The sequence below is a fragment of the Gossypium hirsutum genome, chromosome D13 (genome assembly GCF_007990345.1).
Source record: "Gossypium hirsutum isolate 1008001.06 chromosome D13, Gossypium_hirsutum_v2.1, whole genome shotgun sequence".
Classification (NCBI taxonomy): domain Eukaryota; kingdom Viridiplantae; phylum Streptophyta; class Magnoliopsida; order Malvales; family Malvaceae; genus Gossypium; species Gossypium hirsutum.
The window spans coordinates 19,864,604-19,876,886 of NC_053449.1; the positions used below are offsets into that span (position 1 = coordinate 19,864,604).

The window sequence follows — 12,283 nt, forward strand, 5'->3', positions numbered from 1 at the left end:
AAGTATAAGTATAATATTTTATATCTAATTATTTAAAAAAATAAAAATGAAAGAAAAGTTATATTTTTCTTTATCGCGTACTATTCCTTATAAAAGAAGAAATGGATGTAAATTAAGGTGTTGGTAGACAGTGAATGAGAAATAAAATATAAATTATATGACATCATATTTTACAGGTTAGTGAGATCCGTGTATATTTAAAACCTTTCAACTTCTATAACAATAAATGCATAACACGAACAATTGATTTATTGCTTTATCCTTCATTTTTGTATTTTTCTATATAATTGATGGTGATATATTTTTTTCTTTCTATTTAATATTCAACTTCATTTATGTATTTATTTGAATGTTGATTTATATTTCCGCAACAACTAAATGGATTTAGTTTAATTTCTTTTGAATTAAATCCCAAAATTTTAAATAATCATCTTCATATGATACTCAGGTATTGAACGGAACCTACATGCTCATAATTCCTCTTAATTAGTACTGCACACCATTAATATAGCTTTCACGAAGAATCTTATTTGTTGTATGGTTGATTGTGAATTAATTAGAACATTCCTATGCTCTTAATGTCGATATCCTTCAAAACATGCTAGAGAAAATAATCATCGATGTCACCCTTTTCCCTTTATTTCCTTCAACATTGATTTCAGTTGACATGATTTTCGTTTTTATCCTATCTTTCCTACAGGATGAAAGTAATTAGAATCCCACGAAAAAACGTGGAATGAAAATCTTGAAAAATGATTAGGACTTGAGGTTGCAATATTACTTTCTAAAATCTTCATCATTAATATATTTCACCGCATGCAATTTGCTTTTATGAAGTATAACATGCATGAGAAAAAGAAAAATCATGGCATTAATAATTAAAATGATATAAAATTTACAAGGCATAAAGGCAGTAAATATGAAGTTTTTGTTTGGTAGCCGTCATGTACAAGAAAACTCTTGTTAGGGGGAAAAATTGAAAATATTAAAAACTTTAAAGACCCAAAATTCTTTTCTCTCTTTCTCTCTCAATAGCATTTACAGCTTCCCCCTCTCCATTAAATGCAATTGCACCCTCTCAACACGATCTGCAATAACTATTCGCTGCCACAATTTCCTCCATCTGTTTCCCTCTATCTCCTTCCTCTTCTCCCTTCTTTCATCATCATCTTCTTCTTCATCATCCTCTTCTTTGTATCAGTTACTTTCTTGCTTGATCCCCTCCCCACCAACACCAACTTTTTATACCATTCAACCTCACACCCAAACAGCCTGTTTTACTTCTTTCAAACAACACTTAGCAGTTTACAGTAAACAAGTCTTTTTTTTTCCCAGAACAGATCCTAATTCTCTCTTCTTCCTCGGGCTTTCCTAGGGTTCATCTTTATTAGGTATAACTCAGCTTTGGTACAGTGTTTCACTCTTCTTTTTTTCATAAGCTTTTCAACTTGAACTAATTTCTACTTGTTCTAGTCTCTTTTAGTTTACGTTTTTACTCTCAAATGATGCAGGGAAAGCCGAAGAGACAAACATAGAAGGCATAGTTGGATTCTCCGTGATTTTCCCTGGAACGTGTTTTCTTTTCTTTCTTTCATTTGCCTGGTTTTTTGTCTGTCAAGTACCGAATCAAATTTGTCAACATTTTTCTTTATAGATGCTGTCTGGCTTTCATATTGGCACGTAAGAGTAGGATATTCTTCGAGGATAAATACACAAATATATAAACCGAAGAAGAGAGAGAGAGACAGAGAGAGAGAGAGAGAGAGAGAGAGAGAGTAACTTTTGAGCTGCCCAAAAGAAAAAAAACCAGAGTCAGCTTTGTTTCTCACTGTTGGGGAATCTAAAAGGTCATCTCAACTCGAATCAAAGGACAGTTTAAGTAGTGTGAAGAAGGGCAAGAAACTATATATATATCTGTTCTAGTTCTTTTTGGATTCTGAAATATGCTGGCCGGAGTTATGATTCCGGCGAGAAACATGCCGACGATGATAAGCGGAAACGGAAATGTTAGTGGTTTTGGGACATCCTTACTTGTTCAGGTTAGAGCTTTGAGTTCCCCCTACCATTTTAACTTTGTGCTTTCTCTCCTTCACCGTTTTGTACTTAAGACAATGGGGGTTTTTTTTTTGTGTGTGTGATTTTGATGTTTGTTTGGAAAAAAAATTTCTATTCGGAGCAAAATCCTTCTCGGAATTTGAGAAACACAAAAACCCTTTTTTCATATGTATAAAGTCAGAAAAAATCTTTATATTTCTATAAAGCATAGCTCCACTGCTTCTTATTTAGTCAAATTAGTGTCATAACATGCAATATTATGTCACATACCATAAATCCGTACACTAAAATTTCATTATTATTATTTTTGAGTGGCGAAATTTTGGTATTCTGTTTGTTTAGATTGAAAAACATTAAGCATTGGGAAACTTAAAGATCTGTAGATATAATAATGTTCCAACAGCCAAGCAATATGATGGAAGGTCAACTCCACCCTCTGGAGTCCGAAAGTGAAATTGGTCGAATGAGAGATGATGAGTTGGACAGTACAACCAAATCTGGTAGCGAAAACCATGAAGCTGCCTCTGGTGATGATCAAAATCCTCGCCCTAATAAAAAGAAGCGTTACCATCGCCATACACAGCACCAGATCCAAGAAATGGAGGCGTAAGCTTAAAAGAACCCTTTTTAAGTTACCACATTAACCAAATGAGTTTTTTAATGAAAAAATTTGTGCCTTGTTGGTAGCTTTTTCAAGGAGTGTCCGCACCCAGACGACAAGCAAAGGAAGGAACTTGGGCGTGAGTTAGGGTTAGAGCCATTGCAGGTGAAATTTTGGTTCCAAAACAAGCGTACCCAGATGAAGGTATAATGACTTGAATGGACCATTTTGGCCTGAATTCTTTTCCATTATTTAGGGACCTGAAAGTGGTGAATGGACCATTTCAAACTCTGGGTCATTTTGGTTTTCTTAACAGACGCAGCATGAGCGCCACGAAAACACACAACTACGAACTGAGAACGAGAAGCTAAGGGCAGACAACATGAGGTATAGGGAAGCTTTAAGCACTGCTTCATGCCCTAATTGTGGAGGTCCAACTGCTGTAGGACAAATGTCCTTTGATGAACACCATCTCAGGCTTGAAAATGCTCGACTAAGAGAAGAGGTACCCGATTGCTATATATAGATTTCTTTCCTTTTTTAGCTTGCTAGTAATTGGTTTCGAGTGTCGTATGCAGATTGATCGAATATCAGCAATAGCTGCAAAGTATGTTGGCAAGCCAGTGGTGAGCTACCCTCTTCTTTCGTCTCCTATGACTCCACGGCCATTTGAATTTGGTGCACAACCTGGCACTGGGGATATGTATGGTGCTGGGGATCTTCTTAGGTCGATCAGTTCACCTTCGGAAGCCGATAAGCCGATTATTATCGAGCTTGCGGTGGCAGCAATGGAGGAACTAGTTAGAATGGCTCAGATGGGTGAACCCTTATGGATGACCAGCCTTGATGGAACAACGTATGTGCTGAACGAGGAAGAATACATCAGGACTTTCCCTAGAGGAATTGGGCCCAAACCTACCGGCTTCAAATGCGAAGCTTCAAGAGAAACTGCAGTTGTAATCATGAACCATATTAACCTTGTGGAGATTCTCATGGATGTGGTAATTATACACTAGTATCCACCATAAACACCTTGAAAATATGTAAACGCACTAAATATTTCATCTTTCTGTGTTCAAATTCAGAATCAGTGGTCAACGGTGTTTTCGGGAATAGTTTCAAAGGCTTCAACTTTGGATGTTCTTTCAACAGGGATAGCAGGCAATTATAATGGAGCCCTTCAAGTGGTAATATAGAAATCCCATACGCCTTTTTCTTGCTGAGGATTATGTAACTCAACAAATTGTTTCCAGTAGAGATTTTTCTGTTGAGGGTAATATCTTAGGTCAAAATTTTGTCTCCTAGAGCCCTAGAGTGAAAGTACTTTCTTTTACTTAAAAGAGACGGAACTATACGCAAACTAAAAAGAGACCGAACTATACGCAAACTAAAACGTTTGCTATGGTTTCATAAGCCGAGGGCACATCAATAAGTATATGATTTTGTCTCTTAACTCTACTAAAATTAACTCTACTAAAATTATGGTGGGTTCATAAAGTCAGTGCACTTATTGTCTATGAAAGTGGCAGAGTCAAGAGGGCTGGAAAATGCCTCAGTACCCTCTAAAATACAAAATTTTTATTTAAATCTTTTTATAATTTATAAAATTTTGAATTAATAATAATAAAATTACATTTTGACCTCAAAAACGATAAAAAATTAATTTAATCATTTAAAAAATATTAAGATATAAAATATTAAAATTATAAAATTATATTTTTATTATCGTTAAAATATATAATTTAATTTCTGCCCGTTAAAAAAATATTTGGCTTCGCTGCTGGTCCATTACCTATCTGATTGATAAAAATCATGTTACCATCTTTCATAAATTGTTTAAATTTAATAACCCTTTGTTAATATTTCATATTGTGTTACACTTTCTTAGATGGCAACTGAATTTCAAGTTCCGTCACCACTTGTGCCCACTCGTGAGAGCTATTACGTAAGATACTGCAAGCAACATGCAGAGGGAACTTGGGCAGTGGTCGATGTTTCCTTGGATAATATACGCCCTAGTCCAACAGCTAGATGCCGAAGGAGACCGTCTGGATGCCTAATTCAAGAAATGCCCAACGGGTATTCAAAGGTACGTAAAAACAATCATTTGCAAATGACATTTGTTTTCTTCCATTTAGCTCAGTCAATGCCAATGGCATCATGCAAAATATAGGTTACTTGGGTCGAACATGTTGAAGTCGACGATAGTGGTGTTCACAGTCTTTACAAGCAGCTCGTAAGCACCGGCCATGCTTTCGGAGCACAACGTTGGATCGCTACTTTAGACCGACAGTGTGAGAGGCTCGCAAGTGTCATGGCTACTAACGTACCCACCGGTGACGTTGGAGGTAATAATTAAAGTAGAATCAATACATAAATCGACCTATTCCAATTATACATCCTTTGACGATTTCGTATATAAAACAATATTAGAACATTTTTCAATGGTGATGCTGAAATAGTTTGATATTTGCTGAGATTAGTGATAACAAATCAAGATGGGAGAAAGAGTATGCTGAAGCTAGCTGAGAGAATGGTGATGAGTTTTTGTGCTGGAGTGAGTGCGTCGACCGCGCACACTTGGACGACATTATCAGGGACAGGGGCCGATGATGTAAGGGTGATGACTAGAAAAAGCGTGGATGATCCAGGTAGACCACCTGGGATTGTGCTAAGTGCTGCCACATCCTTTTGGCTTCCTGTTTCACCAAAGAGGGTATTCGATTTCCTCCGAGATGAAAATTCTCGAAGTGAGGTATGCCAAAAACTCCATACTAATTTGATTTTGTATTTTCCCACTTCATGTTTATTCATGAATGGGATGGTATCAAATATTATTGCATATGAATCATAGAATATTTGGCACGTCTTTTTCTTTTTCTGGCCTTAAATTTTACATCTAACTTATGGTTAATGCTCATTTATTTTATTTGATATCATCAAAAATCAATCATTGTTCTTAGAATGCAATTTTCTTTTCTGACATGGACTGATTAGATGCATTTAATAAATGATTTTTTTTCAATTAAGAGTAAGCATCGATTTAATAACTCAATTATGCGTGTTGTAATTTGTACATTTTTATTTATTGTGTTTATAATTGTCTTAATCAACTTGTTGTCTCCAAAATACAGTGGGATATTCTTTCAAATGGTGGAGTTGTCCAAGAAATGGCACACATAGCCAATGGTCGGGACACAGGCAATTGTGTTTCACTACTTCGAGTAAACGTATGTTTCCTTTGTAATTTTGTTGATTTTCATTTAACAATAACTTGATTTATTATTTCATAACACAACATAAAATAACTTTTGTGTAGAGTGCGAATTCAAGCCAGAGTAACATGCTGATTTTACAAGAGAGTTGTACAGACCCAACGGCCTCTTTCGTGATCTATGCCCCGGTCGATATTGTCGCGATGAATGTCGTCTTAAATGGAGGTGACCCGGACTATGTCGCTCTTCTCCCTTCCGGTTTTGCTATTCTACCAGATGGATCAACTATTACAGCAGCGACTTCGAGTGCCGGTGGTGGCATTGACACTGATGCGGCCGGCAGCTCCGGTGGATCCCTTTTAACTGTTGCGTTTCAGATTTTGGTCGACTCGGTTCCAACTGCAAAGCTTTCTCTTGGATCGGTTGCAACAGTTAACAATCTGATCGCTTGCACCGTTGAAAGGATAAAAGCATCTCTGTCATGCGAGAATGCATGAAGTAGCTCAGCTTTAAATGATAGCTAACTAGATAAGGTATATATATAATTTGAACCATTTTACACATTGCCATAGATTTCAGGATATTGATTATTTCTCTTTATTAATTTCTTGTCTAATACAGGAACGGAAAAAGGGAAGGTAACTAAATTTGAAGAAAATTAGTGAGGATTATAGAAAAACGAAAGGGAGAAGTCAAGAGCGCACCTTGCATGATCCTATATGACATGTTTGACTTTTGTTCGAGGCTGAGAAATTTCAATTGACTTGGACAAAATTCATCAAGTCTAGAGGTTCGGGAATTGACTTCCCCAAAAAGAAAAAAACGAATGAATGAATGAAATAGGAGTTGTATAGTTTTGTTTTATGTAATGGGATTTTAGTTCCCTTTTTTCCTTCTTCCCTTAGTTTATTTTGTGTTTCTAATGCTCTCACACATCTACTTCTACCAGACAGTTTTTTTAATTTGTTACTATCGTTTCTTTTTCTTTTTGAGGCATTTAAAAGCTTTTTTTTTTTTAAAATGGGTTTCGTTTATTTTATTCATGAAGTCCTTCATCTTCAAACTACATAACATATTAATATAAAATTGTTGATGTTTTTTGGATATTAAGTTGAAGAGAGCAGCGCACCTTAATCTTAAAAGAAAACTTAGGATGTCTCTTGATGTTTGAACAGCTAAAATCATGGCACATAAAGAAACTTCAATCAATAACCATGCTCCAATGGTCATCATTTTATCTACTTAGACATCTAGAGATGCTCTTAGGCTCTCTTCAAAATTAAAGGATAAAACTTTAAGAGTGTCTCAGTTTTCAGTGTAACAACACCGAAATAAAAAAAACTTCATGTTCTTCAAATACTAACAATACCACTATAAAATAATAATTAAGGAAAACTAGGAAAGTGAAAGGATGAATTGCACAAAACTTGGATGGATTTCACCGTGAAATGCTCATTTATTTAAGCATCAAGGAAGTCATAATGGCTGTGGCTTTAGTGCAAATATTAAGTATGTGAGAAGATTTCATAACATTCCTTATCATTGATATGAATGGATCATGGAATGGATCATGGAATGTATACTAATGTTTCCAACGCATAAATGCAAAGATGGCTACCAAGAAAGCTAGAAAAAGGAACATGATTTAATGTTGTTTGGCGCATAATTGCCTAGCCTAGTTGGCTATCAACATAAATACAACTCTCTCAAATATTAATTTCATGTTCTTTTTTCTTTTTCATCTGCTTCTACACTATTCATTAATTCCTCATTAAAGTGTTGCAAGTTTATGCATATTTTTGTATATTAACTCCATTTTTTTGCCCATTGTAATATATAAAAATTAAAGCTTTGATGACAACCTTTAATGATGACTTTTTTTTTCCTCAACTCATTGACTTAGGTCTCAACATCCACCATTTTTATTATGTATTGATATGTTGTGAATAAATTATAAATTAGGGGTTTAAGTCAGATTCAATTAGTAAATTTGTTTCCAGCCTACAAGTATGATATGGGAGCTTCATTTTACAAAACACACCCCACAGCCAATGTATATTGCGAGTTATAAAAGCAAGTGAGCACAAATTTGAAACTTTAAAAAGGTTTAAATTTATTTTGTTGTACTTGGTATATTTTTATTATAAAGTGTTGTAATTTTCGGTATATGAAATTATTAAATTATTCATATATAAAAAAAAACCAGTCCTTTATTCACAATTATTTTGATTATTTTTTTTATTATTGGAAATGCTGGCTAGGATGTGAGTGTGTGCTCACTACAGCAAAATAGGTTTTTAGCGGCGTTTTTTTGGCCTATAGCGACGTTTATAAGCGCCGCTAAAACAATTTGTCGCAATTTAATAAGCGCTGCAAAAAACGTCGCTAAATTTTGCATCAATTATGTGGAAAAACGTTGCTATAGAACATGACCTTTAGCGGCGTTTCCCAAAAAGGCCGCTATAGAACATAACTTTTAGCGGCGCTTTTCCCACAAACACCGCTATAGGACTTGACCATTAGCGGCGCTTTTCCTAAAAATGCCGCTAAAGGTCTTGTTCTTTAGCGGCGTTTTTAATAAAAGTGCCACTACAAGTCATGTTCTTTGTCGGTGTTTGTGGAAGAAACGCCACTAACTTTAGCAAATTTTTAACAACCCATTTTCATTCATATAGAACCCGAATTGTCAACATAATTTCCTGTAACATCAAATCCAACAAAAGACTACAAATCTAAATGATATTTCAAATCCAACGAAAGAAATATGTATATGATCTAAATTAATAAACGAAATAACAAAATTTATTATATTCAAAAGTTATAATGTTAAAATATTCTTACAATAAGAAAACAAATGTATAAGATGGCGGATTCTATGATTGTTGAAACATCTTCATCATATTCTGAAGTTGTAGCTAGAGTTCGTCATATTTTCTACTTGCCTTTGCTTCCCTCGCTACCGCCTCCGCTTTAAGTTGTAGCTGGAGTTCTTCATATTTTCTTTGAGCCTCTGCTTCTCTCGATGCTGCCTCCGCTTTAAGTTGAGTAATTTGCTCAACTGTGCTCGTTTGTATCTGAGCCTTTGGTCTCTTAACCTCTAGACTTCAGCTTGAGCCTGATTCCATGAAGGCATGTATTGCTGCGAGCTGGATCCAAAATATTAGGTTGGGTTAACAAAAGATCCTTGAAATCAAACTCGACCATACCTTTCAGGACCCAAAACTTCAATAATAATTCGGTTATCAATGTCGTTAAGATAAACAGAACTATCACTCGAAGCGATCGCTTCATACTCTGCCCTTTTATCCTTTAGTTTCTCCTAATAAATCAATCAAAAAGTTAGAAACGAAATATATATTCAAAACAAATGCAACATAACATTATTTGCATTACAAACAACGAATTAAACCATTATAATTAAACATGATAAATATTTTAAAATAATTTAAATTTTATTAAGTAAATATACCATAATTTCTGCAGCTTCAATAATCATAGGAGATTCATCTTTCTTTCTATGTGTAATGTCAAAAAGCTGAAGACGTCCAACTTTTTGACCAGACGACAGTTCCTACAATATAGTAGGAAAAATATTATTTAGTGGAAAGTAATTAATATTTGGCACAATTACTAAATTCAAAATACCTCGTCATCAGCTACACAAGTAAAATTTTTCGACCAACTGTGTGCGTGAATTTTTGTTTTTGCCTACTTGTAGTTCCAACTTGCTCACGATCCTACATTATAAAATTATTATTACGCATATTATGTATATATTAAATACTATAAATTGAAATAATTATAAGAGTTTGGAAGTACGTAATACCTCTCCTTTCTTTGAATTCCAAAATCTAACTGCATCTTCCTATTGGTACCTCAGCATTCCCGGCTAGACATTTCACAATTTCTCTTCAAGGCTTATATTTTTCTTAAAATATTCATTCTTTAAAGCACTTATATGGTCTCTTCATTTTTTTCCTAATGCCTTCTTTACATAATTATCCGAGACCTCTAAAGCAAATCTCTCTTGCAAATAACACAAGTTTAGAAAGTTAATATAAATGAAACATAAACCAAAGTATTATAAATTACATTCACGTTATTACCTTAATATTATTGAGAGCTTAATTTTTGTTATTATCAGGCATATGATGCCATGACTCGTAGTTGGTAGGCAACAGATTGGCATTTCATGCTATAATGCCCAACTATCCTGCTAAAAGTCGAGCTTTTGATCCAAAAGACTGACAATGATTGTTTCTAGCTACATTAACACGCTCAACATAATTTAACTCATATAAATCTTTTAATAGTGTATGTCCTCGAGTTTTGCGCATCCCACCACTTTCAGCTAAAAAAATATTATATTATAATATAAGAATTTGAAACAAAAATCAATAATAAAAGTCAACACGCATGTAAATTAAAGTTAACATTACTTTGAATTTCTATAGGTTCGTCAATTGTATTCGGAACATTCGAAGATCCAATAGTAGTCTGTTGTTCACTATTTGTTTCTTCCGAATTTGGAGGATTTTGAGCAATACTTAGATCTCGCAATCTTCTTCTAGACATTTTATCTGCAATACACATAAAATAGTTGAAATATTAGTAACTAATTACAACAATAATAGTACATATAAAATAGTTGAAATATTTAACAAGATCAAGATTTAAATTATAATATTACATATAATTAAAAAATCGTAAAATCTTACTACATCATGATTCGTAAATATCTTCATCCACATCCTGACGAAACCATTGAAATTGTGTACTAGTACTAGGGATAGTTTCATTTAAGTTTTGTTCTGAAAAATGAAAAGTTTCTGACCTTTCGTTGATGTCATCTTTACTTCCATTGCCCATGTCAAACAAGTCTCTAGGTGTGTTACGGAGTACAACGTACCAACCCTCATTAGTTGGATCTTTTAAGTAAAAAACTTTTTTGACTTGAGAAGAAAATATATACGGCTCGTCTATCAATTGTTGTCCAGTGTGAATTAATCAAGAGAAGTTCACCATTGTAGAATCAAATTTATCTTTTTTTAATTTCGCGAGCAGTATTGACATCAGCCCAATCGCATCGAAATAAGACAACCTTTCGTTTGCCATAGTAATCCAACTCAATAATGTCAATAAGAAGTCTGTATTACTCCACATTTCTCTCAACAGGATTACTGTCCCTAGCACTAGCATAACTTGTAATTGAAGAATTAATAACTATTCCACAAAATTGACTCTTCCTCAATCTTTCGCGAGATTTTGTATGAAACCTGAATCCATTGATGAGGAAGACACTATATCTTTTTACTACTCTATTCAGACATTAGGAAAGCCATTTAACTTTGCCATTGATGTCCTTTTCACTCCAAACCTATTGAATCAAAAGTAAATTGATTAATTATAAATGTTATACGAAAACATTATTATTTGTCAATGAAAGCTTCAGTTGCATACCGTTTGCCCTAACCATTCATGAAAAGATTCTGTGAATAACTTATGAATCTCTCAATTTTAAAATCTTCGGGAGCGTGAAAGAGATCTCAAGACTTGTTTGTACTCACTATGTCAAAAAGTGGATTACTTGGTTAGAAGATAAACAAATTAAAAAGATGAATATTTATCAAATTCTAAAACTTACTTGCTAATGGCTCAATTGAATCGTGGTGAAAAAGAACATATCAATGTGCTTGTACCCAAGATCTATCATCTAAGTGTGCAATTTCAACTTTACTGATTGATTCTCTATAACTTCGAAATAGATAAGTTTAGGCTAAGTTATGATTAGTGAGCTCAGCATTTCTACTTGGTTTATTTAGTCTTATTTCAACATCTTCTAAATATCTAGAGTAGAAAGTCATACACTCCTCTGCCAAGTAACCTTCAGCAATTGGTCCTCCTAGATAACGCTTATTATGACAATAAGACTTCAATTTGCATAGGAACCTAAACACGATATACAACATTATCAAAAGTTGTAACTAAAGGTATATTCATGAATGGATGAAAACTTTACAAATAAATTAGCACCTCTCTATAGGATACATCCACCGATAGAAAGTCGGTCCACCAAGTTTTGCTTTATGAAGGAGATGGATTAGCAAGTGCACCATAATAATGAAGAAGGAAGGTGGAACGATCTTCTCCAAATTGCTTAAACTTAAGGCAGCTTGATCTTGTACTTTCTCAAGTTCTTCAACAATCAAAACTTTGCCACAAATAGCTTTCATTATATTAGATAGTTCAATTATACAAGACGTCACCTTTCTTACATACAAACACCGTAAAGCAACTGGTAGTAAATCTTACATCAAGATGTGATAATCATGTGATTTTAGGGAATATATTATTCGAACTTTAAGACTCACACATTGAGATATATTTGATGCATATGCATCTGGACCTTTAT

The 12,283-nt window shown here is 34.2% G+C and overlaps 1 protein-coding gene across 3 annotated transcripts; it reads left to right on the forward strand.

The window, feature by feature from the left end:
- Positions 1-1,056: 1,056 nt before the first annotated feature.
- On the forward strand, positions 1,057-6,840 carry LOC107897733 (homeobox-leucine zipper protein HDG2). Of its 3 annotated transcripts, none has more exons than XM_016823294.2 (13): positions 1,057-1,391; positions 1,512-2,039; positions 2,398-2,661; positions 2,743-2,860; positions 2,973-3,161; positions 3,235-3,657; positions 3,742-3,843; positions 4,545-4,745; positions 4,830-5,004; positions 5,140-5,411; positions 5,791-5,886; positions 5,976-6,404; positions 6,493-6,840. In XM_016823294.2, exons 3-12 carry the CDS (start codon positions 2,447-2,449, stop codon positions 6,366-6,368), a joined length of 2,184 nt encoding a protein of 727 aa, XP_016678783.2. In that variant the 5' UTR covers positions 1,057-1,391; positions 1,512-2,039; positions 2,398-2,446; the 3' UTR covers positions 6,369-6,404; positions 6,493-6,840. The 3 variants fall into 3 exon arrangements, with proteins under 3 accessions (XP_016678783.2, XP_016678782.2, XP_016678784.2); XM_016823293.2 differs by having other exon boundaries at positions 2,459-2,661; XM_016823295.2 differs by lacking the exon at positions 1,057-1,391 and having other exon boundaries at positions 1,913-2,039; positions 2,439-2,661.
- Positions 6,841-12,283: the final 5,443 nt, after the last annotated feature.